We start from the raw sequence: 19,882 nt of genomic DNA on the forward strand, positions 1-19,882 counted from the left end.
GTTCAATATAGACAAAAAGATAGAGGATTAGGGGTAGGGATCAGACACTCTCTGTGCTTCCAAACCATACCAGCTTCTCCTCAACTTTTACAATTCTAGAGACAATTCCAAGGAGGGAGAATAGGACAAGAGGGAAAAGAGGAGTCCTGGGCCTAGATAACATCTCAGTAACACCTGAAGATTCCACTTGAGGTGTCTTCTAGCATCCAATAGGCAGATTAATGAGCAAACCATTGGTCCTAACAAGATACAGGGTCATCAGCTTCCTCTGAGTGCCTGCAAGGCGAAAGTTCCTGGTGCTTAGCTCTGAGTTCATTTCTGAGCAGAATAGGTAAGCAGATGATATCAGCCACAGGGCACCCTCTGGCCATCTCAGGCCTTGTTGGTCCCTAGACTTCTGGAACAGAGCGATTTGTTCTAGTCATACACGAATGCCAACTCCAATCAGCGACCGAAGTATATCAAAAGGATTCGTGAGCACTGGGTATTTATTAGATTTGACAGGGTCTCTATACTGTCATATTCTCTTTAATGCACAAAGACATCATTAGTTCATCACTGATGAGAAAGAAATTCTGAGAGGAAAATCTCTCCACCCTATCCTGTCCCATGTAGGGCATTCATTCAACGAGGGTCAAAGTTGATTCAAATTTGAGTCTCCTCATACCTTATTCCTTCAACAGGATGCAGGCCACTGACGGCTTCTGGGTAATTTAGTCTGAGTCATACAGGATGCGCAAAACTAGAACAAGCTGCTGCTCAAGATAATAGACTGGGGTCTGGGAAGGTGGCTCAGTGGTAGAGTGCTTGCCTTGCATGCATGAGGCCATGGGTTCGATTCCTCAGCACCACATAAGCAAAAAGAAAAAAGCCGGAAGTGGCGCTGTGGCTCAAGAGGTAGAGCACTAGCCTTGAGCTGAAGAGCTGAGGGACAGCGCCCAGGCCCAGAGTTCAGGCCCCACAACCAGACCCCCCCCCCCAAAAAAAAAAAAGATAATAGACTGACCCACAGAGATACAGAAGCAAGGAAAAACCAATGTAAGCAAATGTCACATACAGGAACAACTTAGTGAGGTAGATATTTTACAGTGGTTTCCTGCCCTGCTCCTCCTTTTAAGGCTTCTGTCTCCCCTCAATCTTTTCTACACCAGAAACAGATGGCAAACTACTTCTTTTTAAAAGTTTATTAGAGCCAGGTGCTGGTAGCTCACACCTGTAATCCTAGCTACTGAGAGGTGAGAATCACGGTTCAAAGCCAGCCCAGGCAGGAAAGTCTGTGAGACTCTTATCTCCAATTAACCACCAGAAAACCAGAAGTGGTGCTGTGGCTCAAAACAGTAAAGCACTAGCTTTGGGCACAAAAGCTCAGGGACAGTGCTTAGGCCCTAAGTTCAAGCCCTAGGACCAACAACAACAAACATAGTTTATTAGCATCAGTTAGTTATACCAAGATGTTTCTTTGGACATGTCCATATATGCATACAATGTTCCTTGATCAGACTCACCCCTCTTCCTCAACAGCTCCATTGTTCCATTTCAGACATGTACATAAAGTAATTTGACCATATTTACCTCTTCATCTTCCCCATTCATCCTTTGCCTACCCACTAGTACCCACTCCCCAAACAAGATATGTTTCACCTTTCTAAGTTTCATTGGTGCTAAAAGACGTAGTGATTGTTCAAAGCAGCTTTACATATACCTGTGCCACACATCAATCAAGTTGTTCCTAAGGCATTTGGCACAGTTTAACGTGTAATCATTCAGAATTTTAGTATCCAGAGCCCATTCATCTGGCATAACTCAAACTAGACCTTCATATGCTTTGAACAGCATCTTCCTAGAAATCACCACTTGGTTCTGCTTCTCTAAGTTTGATTATTCTACCATATGTCATATGAGCATGTACATTTTTCTTTCTGTGTTCTGCTTATTTTATTTAACATAACGTTCTTTGGATTCATCCCTAAGGTAGCAAATCACATGATTTCCCTCTCTTAAAAGGTATTACATTGTTTGTCTATGTTATATTTTCTTTCAGTGGAATTGAGATTTTTTTGTCTTCAAAGATCCCAAAGGTTCTTTTTTTCTCTCTTTATTATTATTATTTTTTTATTGTGAAAATACCGTACAGAGGGGTTACAATTACAGGGGCAGGGTAATGAGTACATTTCTTATCAAGCATTGTTGCCTCCTCCTTTGTTTCCCCTTCCCATCTCTTCCCATCTCCCCCCCCCCCCAACCCCCTACCCCCCACCCACCTCCCCATGATATAACCCCTGCTTTCACTGTAGTTGATATTGATATAATTTGTGGAGGGGAAGGGAAGAAAACAAGTGGTTTAAATAGGGATACAGATGGACCCATTGCAACAATGAGATGTACAAGTCGTTATGTCGAAACTAAGATTTTTAACTCATGCTTTCTAGGCAACCTCCCTTACCAGTGAACCATGCCTCCAGCCCAGACTTTTGCTGGTTATGTTTCAGATAGGATCTCATTTCTTGCCAGGGCATAAGAATATCATTAATAACTCAATATTTGCTGTTTTACACGCATGAGGAATATTTTCTTTTAGACAGAATTATATAAAAGATTTTTTTTTATCATTCTTGTGGTTCGAGGGCACAGACCTATAAACAGAACTTCAAACATCAAGGATGGCTTTGCTTGTGGGTATATCTTTTACGCACCCTAACTATAAACAAAATCAAATTTTACTCAGGGTTTAATGAGTAAGGTTACATGAAAAACTAAACTATCCTTCTATTCTTTGCATAAAAATTAAGTCAGGAGCTGGTGGTTCACACCTGTAACCCTAGCTACTCAGGAAGATGATATCTGAGGCTTGAGGTTTGAAGCCAGTTCAGGCAGAAAAGCTATGAGAATTTTATTTTGGGTCCGGTCGTGGGCCTGAATTCTGAGGCTGGGCGCTACCCCTCAACTCTTCAGCTCAAGGCTAGCGCTCTACCACTTGAGCCACAGCACCACTTCTGGATTGTTTTTTTTTGCTTATGGGTGCTGAGGAATCGAACCCAGGGCCTCAAGCACGCAAGGCAAGCGCTTTACCACTGAGCCCCCTTCCCAGTGCTATGAGAATTTTATCTCCAATTAACCAACAAAAAGCCAGAAGTAGAGCCATTCTTTAGTGAAAAAGCCAGCTAAGAGCACCAGGCTCTGAGTTCAAGCCCCAGTTTTCTCTCTGTTTCTCCCTCTCTCTGTCTCTGTCTGTCTCCCTCTCTTTCTTTTTCTCTGTCTCTCTCCCTCTCTCATACACATACACACACACACAATCCTTACAGAATTGATATAATGAATGCAACACACTAATTAATAATAATTTCTGTGGATTTTGTGGTATTTGTCTACTTTTAAAAGTTTGCAGTTGGTGTTTTGTAGAAGGGGAACTTCTTTGTATAACTAAAGATAATAATAATAATAAATGTTAAATAAAGAAATGCTAAAGAAAAAAAGTTTGCAGTTGGTTGTAAATTTCTGTTTGGCATTTCATTCGCACTGAGGTTTTCAAGAAGCCTATAATTTTTTGAAGGTTTAGCTCATGCAAAGTCTGATCTGTTCTGGCTGCATTTTTAACATCTTTTGACAATGCTGCCAGGGCGCAGTATCACCATAGTTCTCAAGCGTTAGAATGTTCACATTCTTCTCTCTTTCTTTTGTCAGTATGGAGAAGCCTAAACACTTCTTGTTCTCTATAACCAGCATATAGGGAGATGTGAATATATGTGTCTTTCTGCATGTTGTAGATGGAAATTATTCAGATAGCAGACCTCACAGAGCACTTCATTTGAGTCTTACAGAAAGTTTTATAGAAATAAATGGGGATCCTGATTAAGGGGGTCAAAGGGTGAAGTGCAAACATGATTGAAGAGAAGCTTAATTGGAGGAAAGGAAGAAAATTCTGCGTATATTTTTTTTAAATACCGAAGTTTTAATTGGCTGAAGTCTGGCCAGTGAAAGCCAATAGGAAGCCTCAGTTGAGCACACATGGAGAGAGTTCTGGAGTATGAGCCAATCCTATGGTTTGTTCCATCTCTGCTTTACCCTATCCAGGAAGTCGCATCTGTAAGAGAGCAAAATAAGGGTTGAAACACTTAAGGAACCAAATTCACAAGTTAATGCAGAAGAGAGCTGAAAGCATTTTGACATCTTTGGGAGGAAGTGAAAACCTCACAAGGACATTGCACATTCTATTTTGTCCAGTATAGTCCCAGTTGATACCTGTTGCTCCAGCTTAATAAACAGTCACACCCTTTTAACTCTCGTAATTGTCTTGATTTGGCCAGTTAAGTATGTGGCTTCCCTGGCTTTAAGTGACCTTTCAAAGTCTGGGTGAGAAGTAAAAAAAAGCCTGTCAAGAAGGCAGGTGAACGGTGTCAGTGCAGGGCCCCCTACTGGTTTGATCTGGGAAACTCCACTGTCTTCTCTCTGCACTGACACTTGCCAATTTTCCTTCCTCTATGTCCTTTCCTGTCCTCTCTTTCCCCAGAGGCCCTCCTACTGACACCAGCACAAGGTACATTCTTTCCTTTTTCTTTTTTCTTTTTTAGATCCAAGACACGGACTCAAACTCAGTACCTATCTGCCTGATGACTTTGCTCATTGGCCAGTGCTCTACCAACTGAGCCATGCCTCCAACCCCACAAGGTACATTCTTTTTTTGTTTTTTTGGTCGGTCGTGGGGCTTGAACTCTGGGATTGGGCGCTGTCCTTACGCTCTTCAGCTCAAGGCAAGCGCTCTACCGCTTGAGCCACAGAGGCACTTCCGGTTTTCTTGTGGTTTATTGGAGATAAGAGTCTCATGGACTTTTCTGCCCCGGCTGGCTTCGAACCATGATCCTCAGATCTCAGCCTCCTGAGTAGCTAGTATCACAGGCGTGAGCCACCGGCGCCTGGCAAGGAACAACCTTATCTCGTAATTTGTGCTACTTCTGTCAGCCCCAGAGCAACCAAGGTCTTGAAATAAACCAATTCTTAGATCTCTCAATGTAGGCCTGGTGAACATGGGTGTCTGAGACCTCATGGAACTTACGTTTTCTTTTGCAGGTGACAGAGCAGACAGCTTGGGACTGGAAATTGTTAAGGTTCCCTTGGCAACCGCCATAGATGAACTTGGTGCAGAGCTCAGTTTCTTTATTATACCACCAGCGCGGAAGGTAGGCCAAGCAAGGGCCAATTTTCTTTGGCATACTGCATACATCTAGGAAGATCACAGAGCAGAACCATTTGGATGTCTGTCTCCCTGGAGGACATTCACCCTACCCGCTTGCTCTGTCTTCTGCTCTTTTGGTCATATACAATAAATGTGATATGATTATTATATTATAAATGATTATTGTACTGGCATGCGATTATTATATGATGTGATCTATAATATGATTATATTTAATATATCTTGTCTTATATAGTATATTATTTTACATTTGGTCTATTTTATATTTACAGCACACATTCTGACTCTAACAGCTATATATGCGTGGGAATGATGCTCGCATCAGGTAGAATTTAAGTGGCTACTGGACTTTAATTGCAGACAATCACTGAAGAAAGGGCCAGGCAACTCTGTGGTCCAGCTTCCACACCAGTCTATGGGAAGGAATGCCAAGATCCAGAAAGAAAAAGAAAACCCACACTGCTAGTGTGACGGAGGCAAACAGGCAAAAGGAGCTACAGCCACATCTCCGTGATCCAGGAGGAGGGGTAGGACTGCAGAAGGGGCAGGGAAGAGGGCATCCCCTGGCTCCGGGGACCTGGGAGGCACCTTCTGAGATGTCTATACATTTCTTTCCACAGCTGAACCAGCAACACTTCATTCTGTCCGGGCACTGGGTGCTCTTCCGACATTGGTTCAGTTCTTGGATTTCACACTTTACTCTGATATGAGGACATGACCCTGAGGGAGGAGAAATGTGCTCCCTGAGGCCTGGAAGAAACCATTGCTCTTGCTTCCAAGACCCAGACCCCAGAAGGTGTTTTAGCCCTCAGAGAGTTCAGGGGTTCTCATACTAGGAACACTCTCAGCCCCATAACAACTTAGCATCTAACTCTTAACACCCGCCCTGCACCCCATCGCCTGCCAAATTCCTGGGGAAAGGATGTGATCTTCTAGGACTGGTCAGGTAAGTTGTCCTTGCTGTGTTGGGCAGGAGGTTTTGTACCCTTTGGTGTTTGAGATCTTCTTTTCTGACATCAGGTCTGGGTTTTAGAGTTCAGTTAAATTTTTGGTATGGTAGGTACTCTCTTGATTGGTTTGTTGCCAGTCCTGGACTCTGGTCCTGGGCACTGTCCCTGAGCTTTTATGCTCATGGCTAGAGCTCTACCTCTTGAGCCACAGCTCCACTTCTGGATTTTTTTGGTGGTTAATTGAAGAGCCTCAGAGACTTTCCTGCCTGAGCTGGCTTTGAACCATGATTCTCAGCTCTCAGTCTCCTGAGTAAACAGAATCACAGGGTGAGCCACTGGCATCTGGCTTAACCATGACTTTTTAAAGTGCCCAGTATATTCTAGTTGCCAATTGTACAGTCTCCATATTTCAGCATTCCAAGGGACTTCTGGAAAGTTCTTTACTACGATGGCATGGGCCCTCAGTGGCTGTGGGGAACACAGGAACCAATATGGGTAGTGCTAGGGAAAGATCCACCCTTAAGGGGACTCCTTTTTGACTAGTCAGCTCTCAGAATCGATTCCATGGCTCTAGATCCAAGCATCTCCTGGAAGAACTCCTTGGAATGCCAATAAGGACTCCGTTGGCATAGATCTAGCTCCTTGCATTTACCAGGAGCATCTTACCAGGAGGAAAGGGACTGACATACAGCTTCCAAAGCTCTCTTCTCTCCTGCCCCAGGGTTCCAGGCTGAACTGTGGAAACTACTCTTCATTTATTCTCTCCTCCCCATCAAGGTCCCTCTCCCTGGACAGGCCTGTGTCCCCAGTACTTACTTAAGAAGAATCCCTCAACCAGCCCAGGGTCTCTGACACCTCTCAAGAGGATGGATGGTACCATGAATGGTAGAAGTCCCAAGAGTTCCATTTGAGGAAGTAGTGGCCTAACTGATAGCATCAAAACTAGGAGTAATAGTTCAGAAGCTCCTGCCTCTATGCTGTGGCTACCCTGGCCTGATACGCAGGGAGAGGAGGTTGGACACAAGCCAGCCACTCTCCCTCCACGGAGAACACCAAGTCCCCAAGGCGATTGGTGAAACCAGCTGGTATCCACAGTGCCGGTCCTGGGGAAGGGGCTCTTGATCGGCTGCTCTTGGGCCTCAGCTGCTGAGGCTGTCTGCTTCTCATGTCGACCCTTGACCAGGACATTGCTTAGCAGAAGGGTTGCTCAACTCGAGATTTCCTTTTCCCAGAGGCAGTTTGGAAAACAAGAGTATCCTAGTTCACGTCTTTTTTATTTCCCTCTTCTCCTAGCATGACTGTTTCTCACTATTTTTCTTCTTTGTACCTCCTTATGATTTTTTTGTTTTGTTTTGTTTTGGGTTTTTTTTTTTGTCAGTCATGGCACGGCACTTGAACTCAGGGCCTGGGCACTGTCTCTGAGCTAGCTCAAGGCTAGCACTCTTCCACTTGAGCCACAGCACCACTTCTGGCTTTTTCTGAGTTGTTTATTGGAGATAAGAATTTCATGGACTTTTATGGCTGGGCTGTCTTTGAACCATGATTTTCAGCTCTCAGCCTCCTGAGTAGCTAAGACTACAGGTGTGAATAACTGGTGCCCGGCTTCTGTGTGTGTGTGTGTGTGTGTGTGTGTGTGTGTGTGTGTGTGTGTGTGTGTTTTGTTTTGTTGGGGGTCCGGTCGTGGGGCCTGAACTCTGGGCCTGGGCGCTGTCCCTCAGCTCTCCAGGCTAGCGCTCTACCACTTGAGCCACAGCGCCAATTCTGGTTTTTTTCTTTTTGCTTATGTGGTGCTGAGGAATCGAACCCAGGGCCTCTTCACACATGCAAGGCAAGCGCTCTACCACTGAGCCACCTTCCCAGCCCCTGTTTTTGTTTTTTATCTTATGCTTGTTTCTGGTTTCTATTCCTTCTAAGTCTCTCTGTCTCTCCCTCTCTGTCTGTCTGTCTGTCTCTCCCTCCTTCCATTCCTCCCTCCTTTTTTTCTGTGCCTCTTTCTCTCTGTTCTTTACTTCCTCTCCATTTTCTTTCATCTATCCATTTTCTTTACCTATTGTCAGGGTAAAGATATTGTTGGGACGAGGGTGGGAAGGAGAACAAATGGATTCCAGGCTGCACTCAATCTTCAGAGCGTCTGACACTGTTAAACTATTTTGAAAGCAGGAAAGAATAGTAGAATGGGCAGAGGATCTTGCACAAGGTGCAATTTAACATAAGCTGTGCAGAAGAGGAGTAGCAATATCAGTAACAGCTTTAGCTGCTGCAGCAGAGCTGAAGAATGCTCCACTGATTGCTCCTGAATATTTCCACAAATATCGATAGTAGAGGGTAGATTGTGGATATACTGTAATCTGAGCAATGAGAGGGCTAGACTGTAGTAGGAACTGCTATTGCTAACGCATTAAGTTCACCTTTGATTTCACCAGCAACTTCACAAGACAGTTCTTTATTATTTAGCCATTTTTCTTAAGTTGAGATAGAACTTATATCACCTTAAAGCAATAATTTTGTAGTTCTTGATGGCATATATCTGTAATCTAGCACTCAGGTGGTTGAGACAGGAAAAACAGAGTTCAAAGCCAGCCTGGGATACATAGTGAGAACTTGGAGAGAATTTAAACTCGCATAATCACATTGCAAATCAGCACAGAGGTTCTTCAAAAATCTAAAAGTAGACATGCCTGCTATACTCCTTGGGTATATAAAAAGGAATATAAATTAATACCAACAGAGACAGTAATACTCCTATGTGTTTGGGTCTTTTGTTGTTGTTGTTTTTTGTGCTGTTCCTGGGGTTTGAACTCAGGGCCTGGGTTCTGTCCCTGAGTTTCTTTTGCTTAAGGATAGTGTTCTACTACTTGAGCCACAGCACCACTTCTGGCTTTTTCTGAGTAGTTTATTGGAGATAAGAATCTCAAAGACTGGGCTGGGAAGGTGGCTCAGTGGTAGAGCGCTTGCCTTGCATGCCTGAGGCCCTGGGTTCGATTCCTCAGCACACATAAGCAAAAAGGAAAAAGCCGGAAGTAGCGCTGTGGCTCAAGTGGTAGAGTGCTAGCCTTGAGCTGAAGAGCTGAGGGACAGCACCCAGGCCTAGAGTTCAGGCCCCACAACCAGACCCCCCCCCCCAAAAAAAAGAATCTCATAGACTTCCCTGCCCAAGCTGGCTTTGAACTCTGATCCCCAGACCTCTGCTTCCTGAGTAGCTAGAATTATAGGCATGAGCCACCAACACACAGCTTATACACCTTTGTTTATTGAATCATTGTTCACAACAGCCAAATGGTGGAATCACCCCAGTAACAGATGAATGTATAAAGAATTTGTGGTGTATATACACCATGGAGTATAATTCAAAAGTATGAAGTTATCCCTACAGCAGTAACAAAGTTCTTGCTGTAAAGTTCTTGCTGAAAGAAAAGAAGAAAGAAGCTATGCCATTTGCAGGAAAATGGATGAAACTGGTAGCTGCTGTGTTGACAGGACCTAGATATAAAATCTTTAAAAATAATAATAATAATGGGACTTGAGTGTAAAAGGAGCAGTGTTGGGTGGTGGAATCAACAGGAGGGGGAAGCGAAATGGGGAGGGTTAGGGGTGGCTAAAGATGTTCAAAGTATATTACATATAGGTATTATGAAGACAGCATAAACAAAACCACAGAATATTGTTTTTCTTGGGGGGGAAGAGAAGATTGAGAGTATAATAGAGAAGGTGAACTTGCTCAGAATTCACTGTATACATCTGTAGAATTTTCATGTGATCCTCCCAAATACTTAAATAAATCATAAATAAAAATAAACAAGCCAGACACTGGTGGCTTATACCTATAATCCTAGCTACTCAAGAGGCTGAGATCTGAGGATCGCAGTTCAAAGCCAGCCTGTGCAGGAAAATCTGTGAGAATCTTATCTCCAATAAACCACTCAGAAAAAGCCAGAAGTGGTGCTGTGGCTCAAGTGGTAGAGCGCTAGCCTTGAAAACAAGAAGCTGAAGAACAGTGCTCAGGCTCAGAGTTCAAGCCCCAGGACAAGCAAAACTTAATTAATTAATTAAAGTAAACAAGTTCATTTGTAGGTGAACCATTCAGTGATTCTTTTTCATCTATTCATGATGGTATGCCACCTCACTTCAATTAGTTCAAAAACATTTTTCTTACTCCAAATTAAAGCCTCCTACCCATGAGCAGTCACTCTGGTTTTTTTCCCCCTTAATCCATAACTATTAATCTACTTTCTGTCTGTATAGATGTATCTAGTCAGATATTTTATATCAATAGAATCACACAGTTTTTCAGTGCAGTGTGTATTAATGAATCCTTTTCACTATGGATAAGCAACTTGCAGCGTACCTGCTTCTCTACAGTGGGTTTTCTCTGGCTTCCTAGGGGCTTGCTCAGCTTGTGTGTGGAACAATCTGGAAGAGCGAGAGATTTAATATCCCAGGCATCTGGTGAGGAGTAATACTCAGTGATCAATACTTCAGCCTCCCCAACACTTGAGGCATGTTTTATATGGTGTCCCTGACTCATAGTTAATTCCTCTCCTTTCCCTGAATCTCTCCCCCCCCCCCCCCCCCCCGCCACATCTATGCTCCTTGGAAAAACTTACAAGTAAGCTACTTGTACCCAGGCCCAAAGTTCATTTGTGTGGCTTCCAAACTAAAGTGATGCCTGTGGGTCTCCATTTTAAGAGGGTCACCACTTTTTGAAGAGAACTCTCCACTCTCTAGGTTCCCATGGCTCTCAAACCCTTGAATGGTGTCACCAGAAACTTCAGTGAAGACTTACTCTCTACAAAGAATAACATCCCCCACGGATGTGAATTACTCAGACACAGAAGGCACGGGATTAAACCAAACATTTTATTTTGAGAATTAGTTTCTACCCAGAGATTAAGCAGCAAGCCTTGGAAGTTGGGGATGGAGGGGTGAGGTTTTCCCAATGGAAAGCATGAGGCATGGAAAGAGGTAGAGATGGAGGGGATGGAGGCAGATCTTCAGTCCTCTGTTGGGAAGAGCTAAGACCTTGGAGCATCAGTCAAGTGCATAGACAGAGCCCACAGTGGGGGCCAAACCCTGGTGGTTATTCCAGTGAATGCTTCTCTATTCAGGTACCTGTTGACAGGGAAAGTATAAGATACCGCATCTTGAACTCAGCTTCTCTTTGGAGCTTGAAGCTACACAACTTCCAAAAATGTTTATGCACCTTTTAAGATAAAAGGAAGTCCTGGAATCCTAGCTACTCAGGAGGTTGAGATCTGAGGGTCACAGTTCAAAGCCAGCCTGGGTAGGAAAGTCTGTGAGACTCCTATCTCATGGCTATGGTTCAAGTGGTAGAATGTTAGCCTTGAGCAAAAGAGCTCAGGGACAGTCCCTAGGCCTTGAGTTCAAGTCCCAGGACTGGCCTGTATGTGCACGCACGCTCGCGCGCTCACACACACACACACACACACACACACACACACACACACACAGAGTTTAAAGAAAGAGGTTTAAAGTGGATGTTTAACCCTTTTAAGGGAAAGTAATGAAATCGGATGGCTGACAAAGAGATGAGGAAAAGATGAGGAAGTTGGTGGGCAACTTGGTTGGTTGATCAATGTGTCCAGTGCTAAGCTGGATATTCTGATTATTCTGTGATGGGTCTCTGAGATTCCACCTCCTTTATCGTTACGAATTCTCCCCATATTCCTACCTCTCCACACCCTCTTTCCATTCCTGATTCCCAGAAGACCACTGTGTGTCTTCTGCAAGGTACATTTTTGGGGCTTCTGATTGGAGCTGGCTCTGTTCTGGAACAAGCCAGCCAACACCCAAAGGGCCATAGTGAGAGAATAGGAGCCAAGGGCTCTGAGACTCACGTTTTTTTTGGCAGGCATTCTGGCAGATGTTTTTTGTTTGGAAGTTGTTATTGTTTCCCTGGCAACCACCATAGATGAAGCTGTAGCAGGTATTATTTTCATTACTATACCACCAGCGATGAAATAAAGCCATGCAGGGGCCAGAGTCCTTTGGAAGTTGGCACACATCTGTAGAAAGATACCCTCACCCAAGTTAAGAACTCAGAATACTCAGCTAAGGGGAAAAAAAGTGTTACTGCAACTAACAAATCATTTTATAAAAATAAGCACTAGGAAGCTGAAAGATGCTTTTTTGGTGGGGACCACAAGAGGGTGAGGACACAGGAAGGGAGAAAGGAAGGGTGAGCAGATGCAGTCATTGTATTCAATGCACATTGTGTAAAAAATTGAGCTATGTAACTTGAGGGTAGGGATGGGATGGGGAAAGATGGAGGGGGTGCACTGAGCAAGATGCATTGTACTCCTAACCTGACTTCTGGGGTTGAAACCCATTTGTACAACTACCTAGTAAAAGTAAATATTTTTAAATGTTATTATTTTTCCTGGAAAACATGAATACCATGACCAAAACTGAAAGCAGATTCTTTCCTCTATCACATTGTGTGAGTCCAGTTTCATGGATATGTTACATACATACAGAGTGTGTATCTGTATCCCTGAATATAGAATTGTTCCACATGATATCTTTCTTTCCTACTTTCTTCCTTCCTTCCTTTTTTTCATTCCTTCGTTCTTCCTTCCTTTCTTTTTTCTGTCCTCCTTCTTTCCTTCCTTCCTTCCTTCCTTCCTTCCTTCCTTCCTTCCTTCCTTCCTTCCTTCCTTCCTTCCTTCCTCCCTTCTCCTTCTCTCAACTCCTCTGTGATGTACCCCCTAACTCCATTCTACGTCCCATACAATCACAGTTGCCTGCATCAAGCCTGCATTCCCTACCTTGCTTCTGATCTTTACACGTACATTTATCATTTACTTATATCTTCAGTCTTGTTACTGAGATTCTAAGTCTCCAGATTGCACTCTTCTCCACAAGTGAATTATATAACTACACAGGGATATTCTGTATGCATGCGGTTCCCCTTTTCTTCATCTTCTTTCTTCCTTATCTCTTCTTTCACCCTAATTATTATTAACACCCTAGTTACAACCCCTACACATATTGTTTTTTATACTTTTAGCCTCTTTGAATACCATAAAAAATGTAACTCCCCTGAATATACAGTGTAATTGGTTGTGTAGCTTATGTTATCAAGGGAATTTTACAGTCTGTAAATATCTAGATGGGCACTGAATTGGATGCCTTTGTTAGGGCTGAGGCACAGTGAGAAATCACATATCAACCCAGCTAATACACAGAGGAAGCCAGTAGAAAGACTTCAGTCAAATAAAATCTCTAACCAAAAATTGTAAATCTTGGTTTGAGATGAGTAAATCTCAGCATAGAAATACAAGAAGTGTGAGAAATCAGGGAAATATAATCCTTACAGAAAGTGACATCACACAACAAAAGATTAAAACAACAATGAAGTAGAGGAAACCCCACAAATTCAGTTCAAAGGAATAAGAACGCTCAAGAAAATGCAAGGGGACATTTATAAACAGTTCAATGAAATAAAAGACAATGCTAAAAAATACTTGAGTGAATTCAAAAAGAATTCCAAAAGCTCAATGGCTATTAAGTAAAAGTAAATGAATAGCTAACTGAGATCAATGATAATACAGCTAAGGAGCTACAAGATTCTGAAGAGACAACTTTTCAATTTTCTTTTTTCTTTTTCTTTTTTTTTGGTCAGTAGTGGGGCTTGAACTCTGGGCTTGGGAACTGTCCCTCAGCTCTTCAGCTCAAGGCTAGCGCTCTACCACTTGAGCCACAGAGCCACTTCTGGTTTTCTGAGTAGTTTATTGGAGACAAGAGTCTTATAGCCTTTCCTGCCCAGGCTGGCTTAGAACCATGATCCTCAGATCTCAGCCTCCTGAGTAGCTAGAATTACAGACATGAGCCACCAGCACCTGTTCAACTTTTCAATTTTCAAAACAACTAAATGAAATAAAGAAATCCATGCAAGACATGAAAATTACTATCAATAAAGACAATGAAGTCCGCTCCAAAAAAAGATGAAGCAGGAGTCCTGAATATGAAGAATACAGTGAAAACCCTCTCCAGCAAAGCAGATGAAATGGAAGACAGAATAAGAAAATACAGAAAGATCAGAGAAACATGAAAGGAATTTTCAAGAACTTTAGGCCTCTATTAAAAGATTAAATACATGAGAAGGGTAAACAAAGGAGGAGGCTGCAATGCTTGGTAAGAAATGTATGCATTATCTTGCCCATGTAATTGTAATCCCTCTGTACAGTATGTTCTCAAATAAAATAAAATAAAATTTAAAAAAAAAAAAAAGATTAAATACATGAATGATAGGCATAGAGGAAGGGGAGGAGGTGACTGCTGAAGAGATAGAAAATATTTGGAAGCAAACGTCTCAAATCTTGTCTTTTTTTTTTTTTTTTTAGGTCTGAAACCAAGAATAAAACTCAGTTCCTGACACTTTTGCTCATTGGCTAGCGTTCTACCAACTGATTCACGTCTCCACCCCCAATTTCTCAAATCTTGAAAAAGAGAAGCCCATCCTTATACAAGAGGCTTTTAGAATACCCAATAGACTAGGAAGCCCATCAGAATGAGAGCAGATAATGGAATAAAACCAGGGCTTGACAGTAAAAGATATAATCAAAAATAAGGAGGCCTGACAACACATTATTGAGTGGTGAATGGGCCATAGAATAAATGAGGAGAAATTCTAAAGTTCCTAGAATCGATGAATATGAAAAGTTGGATTTGCAGGGCTGGGAAGGTGGCTCAGGGGTAGAGTGCTTGCCTTGCATGCATGAGGCCCTGGGTTCAAGTCCTCAGCACCACATAAGCAGAAAAAGCCTGAAGTGGGGCTGAGGCTCAAGTGGTAGAGCGCTAGCCTTGAGCTGAAGAGCTGAGGGACAGCGCCCAGGCCCAGAGTTCAGGCCCCACAACTAACCACACCCCCCCCAAAAAAAGAAAAGTTGGATTTGTACAGGTGGAGAGGCAATGAACCAGGAGCCAAAGCTAGGGGAAATTGATTTCATGTATCACTTGCAGCAACAACGTTGGTGTATGTTAGGACAACAATGGTTTCCTGGTGACTCAGAAAATCATGAGTGACAAATAGCCAATAAGCCATTTGATTCAATCCCATTCCTGTTACTGTCATTTTTTTCTTTTTAGAAATAGTCCTAGATATTATCAGATGGGATAAGAACGTAACCAGTGTCACCTACCATATTAGCCACAGTAATGCATCTAAATCCCAGATCTTTCAAATCCAGAAATCTTGCCCAGAGACCAGCCCTCTGTGAACTAAAGGACAACGCCACTCCAGTTGGCCAAAAAGGAAGGACATGGGTAGAGGAGGGGGTTATTCCAGGACTGAATACTACCTTGTCGGACATCCAAACATTTTTTCCCACAGCTGAAGACGCAACACTTCTTGTTGTCCCGACATTGCCTGTCCTTAGTACACATGTCCCTTTCTTGGAATTCACAGTTCTCTCTGACTCTGGGGCATTTCTCTAGGAAAAGAGAGATTTTTTTTTTCTTTTTTTTCAGTTTCATGTTTTTTTTAAAAATGTATACACATTGTTACAGGTAATTTTTCCAATATGTCACAATAATACCGTGGCAATAACAATATCTCTTCTTGTTAGATGCTTATTGAAGCTTTCATATTTATTCTAAGTATTATTTATTTTAATCTTCACTACTGCTATGATTTTTTTTGGGGGGGGGGTCCGGTCGTGAGGCCTGAACTCTGGGCCTGGGCGCTGTCCCTCAGCTCTTCAGCTCAAGGCTAGTGCTCTACCACTTGAGCCACAGTGCCACTTCCGGCTTTTTTCTTTTTTGCTTATGTGGTGCTGAAGAATAGGACCCAGGGCCTCATGCATACAAGGTAAGCACACTACCACTGAGCCACCTTCCCAGCCCCAACTACTGCTATGATTTAAGTATTTCATTACCCCCACCTCATTGGTGATCAAATTAAGACATTTAGAATTTAATTTATTTTCCAAATTTACACATCTCTTTAGCATTTAGTCAAGATTTCTGGACACAAAGTCTGTGGTAATAATTTTTTTAATCCATACCCTCAGCTTACTAAATATGTCCTGAAACATTCTGTGGAAATTTCGTTAAAGAAAACATCATTGTTCTTGCTGCTATACTTTACAGAATTACATGTTGGACAATATATTAATACAACAAGTCATTTAAACTCAGCTTTTCAATAGTACACACTTCTTGCAATTTTTTCCTTTTTAATGGATTACTCTTCTCAGTTTACATTTGTGTTAGCAATTCTGAGCTAATTCATTAACATTTCTGTCTCAAATTTTATATCCCTACAAATCTCTGAAGCTATTGGGGCATGGTTGTAAAAAGAATGTATGCTATAACACAAAGATAACAACAAAAATGCAAACTAATAAATACAAGCAGCAAAACATCAACAACCTGAAGGTATACTTGTGATAAATTGTCCCCAGATACTAAATAAATACCTTCCAAGACACAAGGGACACCGACCACTAACTGACTAACTTTGAGGCATAAGTGTACTTTGAAGAATGTACAGTAAGAGGATAAAAGGATTTCTGTAAAGATCATGATATCTAATTTCAATATCATAATACATTTCATGTTTGTGCCCCTTCCAGACACCAAAGTTTCCTAGAGTCTACTTAAGGGACTTCGAGGAAACACTGTTCTTTGACCTTGTATTTTGAGATAATTTTAGACTTATAGAATAATTACCAAAATGGTTCAAAGAGCTACTTGTCTTTTATCAGCATCTCCGAAGAGAGGTCTTACACACATGAACCATGGGGGACACAGTCCCATCCTTCTCCAGGCCCAGCTCTGGGGAGTTGGGTAGATTATATTCACTTTGTTCATCCCTAGGAGTCCTCTCTTTCAGGGCCTCCTTGTGCCATTCCCAGCACTGTTCACTCTACACACCTGCTGGTCACCCCTCACTCTAACTCCCTTGGTCCCACCCCTCCTGCCCCCACCATTCGGAGGCAGAACTTCTCAAGCACTGGTGATATTTGTGCTGGAATGAAGACTTCCCTGAGCATTATGGGACATGAAGCAGTGTCCCACTACTCCAGACATTGCAAATGCTCCAAGCAGGAGGGGAAGGGAGAATTGCCTCACTGAGAGCCACTGATGCAAGCTGATCTGATCATTCCTACCTTGCTAAAATCAGCAGGGGAGAGGCCAATATTATACAGTGATTTCTATCATCCCAGGGTATATCCTGGACCTTGAACTCAGGGCCTGGGCACCGTCCCTGAGCTCTTCTTTTTGCTCAAGGTTAACACTCTACCACTTGAACCACAGACCCACTTCTGGCTTTTTCTGTTTATGTGGTACTGAGGAATCGAACCCAGGGCTTCATGTATGTTGGGCAAGCACTCTACCACTAAGCCACATTCCCAGCCCATTTTTCTTCTTCTTTTTAAAAAATTCTACCACTTATCCTGTCTGAGACTGGGTTTTTTCATTTGTAAAATTGCCTTGCTCTTATGGAGTTGTGAGGAAGAAATGAGACATAGAATGTAAAGTATGATCGTATTACCTAACATTTGTCAAGTAGTTATCATTAGCTACACAGGCTTCTAAGCATTGAAGTGCATCATCTCCTTTAATCTCTACATCTGCTCTAAAAGGAAAACCCTAGTAAGATCTCTACTTTACAGATGAAGAAACTACAGCACATGAAATTTAAATGATTTGCCTCAGGTTTTGTGGCTGCCAGGATTCCACTGCCATGTTCCACTCCAGAGTTCTTCACTCAAAAATCCTTATTTTTTTCCTCAGTGTTCAGAAAAGCTAACTGTTATCATAATTACCATATAGACATGGAACATGTCTATATGGTAATCATATAGACATGCTTTACATCTAAAGGGACTTCTAGATTCTATCCTTGATTCCAAAGTCAAAAACATTTCACCTAGGGCTGGGAAGGTGGCTCAGTGGTAGAGCGCTTGCCTTGTATGCTTGAGGCCCTGGGTTCGATTCCTCAGCACCACATAAGCAGAAAAAAAAAAAGCCGGAAGTGGGGCTATGGCTCAAGTGGTAGAGTGCTAGCCTTGAGCTGAAGAACTGAGGGACAGCGCCCAGGCCCAGCGTTCAGGCCCCATGACCAGACCCAAAAAAAACAACAAAAAATTTCACCTAAAGGCAAGAATATTTTATAGGAATACATTAAAAAGAACCAGAAGATAGAGACAGTGTTCCAAAAATGAGGTTTTTTTTTTGGGGGGGGGGTTGTTGTTTTTGTTTGTTGGTTGGTTGGTTGGTGGAGGGAGGTAAAGGGACAGCCCCTTAGTCTTCTCAGATTCTCGTACACTCTTTGATAAATGCTGCATTCCATGTCTATCCCCCCTCCCACCTCCCCAGGGATGATTCCCAACTTTAAAGGAGATGAAAGTGAAGACTGCGCGGGCTTAGTTTCCTGCATTCACAGAAAAGATCTCCCACAAACGGGGTCTTCCCTCCTTAAATATCTCCCTCCTCTCTTAACCCATGGCCAAGGCTAATATGGAGGAATGCAACCTACATCTGAGAAATTGTCCCTGAATTCTTCCTCCTAGCAAACTTCCCTCCCTCCCAGGCAAGAGTAGAGGCCCAATACTTACTGGGGAAGAGCCAATCACTTAGACCAGGCCCCTGAACCTGTGCAAAGAGGATGAGTAGCACAAAGATGCTCAGGATTCCAGATGATTCCATTCTAAAGAGTGTCCGAACTGGTTTGTGATTCCAAAATGTCTGACTGCCTGTTCCTCTAGTATCTGGCTCCCTTGGATATGAGAACTGGACAAAAGCCAGCCACCTCCTTTCATGCTGGGAACACCAAGTTCTTGAGGTCATAAATAGGACTGCTGATATCTACAGCCCACAGCTCTGGTGGGATGGGTGTCTTATTGGAGATCTGCACTGCATTGGTCTGGACCCTCTGGTCAACCAGGGGAAGTGAGTAAGCCTGCCTCACATTATCTAGCATGTTCCCTTGCAGATCTTCATCTTGATAATCTGAGGAGATATGAAATGTCTTTCACACACACACACACACACACACACACACACAATGAGCGCCTTCGCTTCTATTTGTCTCTAACAAAGTATCCATTGAACTCTTAGCTGTTTCTTGTGCCTCTTTGTGCTTAGCTTTCTGTCCCTTTTATCACTAGCTTTCTCTCCCTTTCTTTTTTTTCTCTAGGTCTCCCATTATCTCTGTGTTCCTTTCTCTCTCTCTCCCATGGTTTCTTCCCAACATTTAACCTTGTGTCTTCCCTGAGGATCACTCATTCTTTGACTCAGGCCAAATCATAAGGATGTTGTCACAGAGCAGAGTGTTGGAGAAGAATTGGACTAATAACAGAATTTTCTGAGAGTGTTTGTCACAGTGGTGTTCGTTTGAGAGCAGGACAGAATGTTGGAGTTTACAGGGAGCCTCTACTCCTTTCTTTGAGGAGAAAATAGGAAGTTAAAACACACACACACAAAAAAAACACCTGCCTGAGTGACAAATGATCCAAGTAAAGTAACTGTTGGAGTCTAACGAAGCTACTGGAAAGAGGGTTCTGGAGAATTTGAACTGTAAGGTTACAAATCCGCAACCTTAAACACTTAATCCATACATGTAAGAAGGAGAGACACTCTTCAAAAAACAAATGCATACTCCTGTAGACTCCTCTCCCTTTTCTTTTCTAAATAGGTATTACCCCATTGTGATCACTGATGCTCTCCAAATTCTCTCACGTGATAGAAATGAGATGAACTCAGTCTTAACCTT

The 19,882-nt window shown here is 42.7% G+C and overlaps 2 protein-coding genes across 2 annotated transcripts; both read right to left on the reverse strand.

The window, feature by feature from the left end:
- Positions 1-3,889: 3,889 nt before the first annotated feature.
- Positions 3,890-18,967, reverse strand: LOC122120364 (eppin-like). Its single transcript, XM_042694601.1, has 4 exons — positions 18,726-18,967; positions 15,462-15,593; positions 5,051-5,218; positions 3,890-4,081 (listed from the first exon to the last, which is right to left on the reverse strand). Exons 1-4 carry the CDS (start codon positions 18,955-18,957, stop codon positions 4,059-4,061), a joined length of 555 nt encoding a protein of 184 aa, XP_042550535.1. The 5' UTR covers positions 18,958-18,967; the 3' UTR covers positions 3,890-4,058.
- On the reverse strand, positions 5,686-7,179 carry Wfdc6 (WAP four-disulfide core domain 6). Its single transcript, XM_042694607.1, has 3 exons — positions 6,958-7,179; positions 5,769-5,911; positions 5,686-5,724 (listed from the first exon to the last, which is right to left on the reverse strand). Exons 1-3 carry the CDS (start codon positions 7,076-7,078, stop codon positions 5,686-5,688), a joined length of 303 nt encoding a protein of 100 aa, XP_042550541.1. The 5' UTR covers positions 7,079-7,179.
- Positions 18,968-19,882: the final 915 nt, after the last annotated feature.

The sequence above is a fragment of the Dipodomys spectabilis genome, unplaced genomic scaffold, assembly GCF_019054845.1.
Source record: "Dipodomys spectabilis isolate Male_0828 unplaced genomic scaffold, ASM1905484v1 ptg000175l, whole genome shotgun sequence".
NCBI lineage: Eukaryota > Metazoa > Chordata > Mammalia > Rodentia > Heteromyidae > Dipodomys > Dipodomys spectabilis.

Bases quoted from the DNA above. Each gene is read 5' to 3' on its own strand.
- Wfdc6 (XM_042694607.1), bottom strand. From the start codon at position 7,078: ATGCTATCAGTTAGGCCACTACTTCCTCAAATGGAACTCTTGGGACTT. The intron at 5,912-6,957 runs GTAAGTACTGGG...CTCCTCCCTCAG, and splicing joins GGTTGAGGGATTCTTCTTAA to GGTCATGTCCTCATATCAGA. The intron at 5,725-5,768 runs GTCCCCGGAGCC...CCCCTTCTGCAG, and splicing joins TCTCAGAAGGTGCCTCCCAG to TCCTACCCCTCCTCCTGGAT.
- LOC122120364 (XM_042694601.1), bottom strand. From the start codon at position 18,957: ATGACCTCAAGAACTTGGTGTTCCCAGCATGAAAGGAGGTGGCTGGCT. The intron at 15,594-18,725 runs GTAAGTATTGGG...CTCTTTTCCTAG, and splicing joins AAGTGATTGGCTCTTCCCCA to AGAAATGCCCCAGAGTCAGA. The intron at 4,082-5,050 runs GTAAGTTCCATG...GCTCTCTTACAG, and splicing joins TGTCACCTGCAAAAGAAAAC to ATGCGACTTCCTGGATAGGG.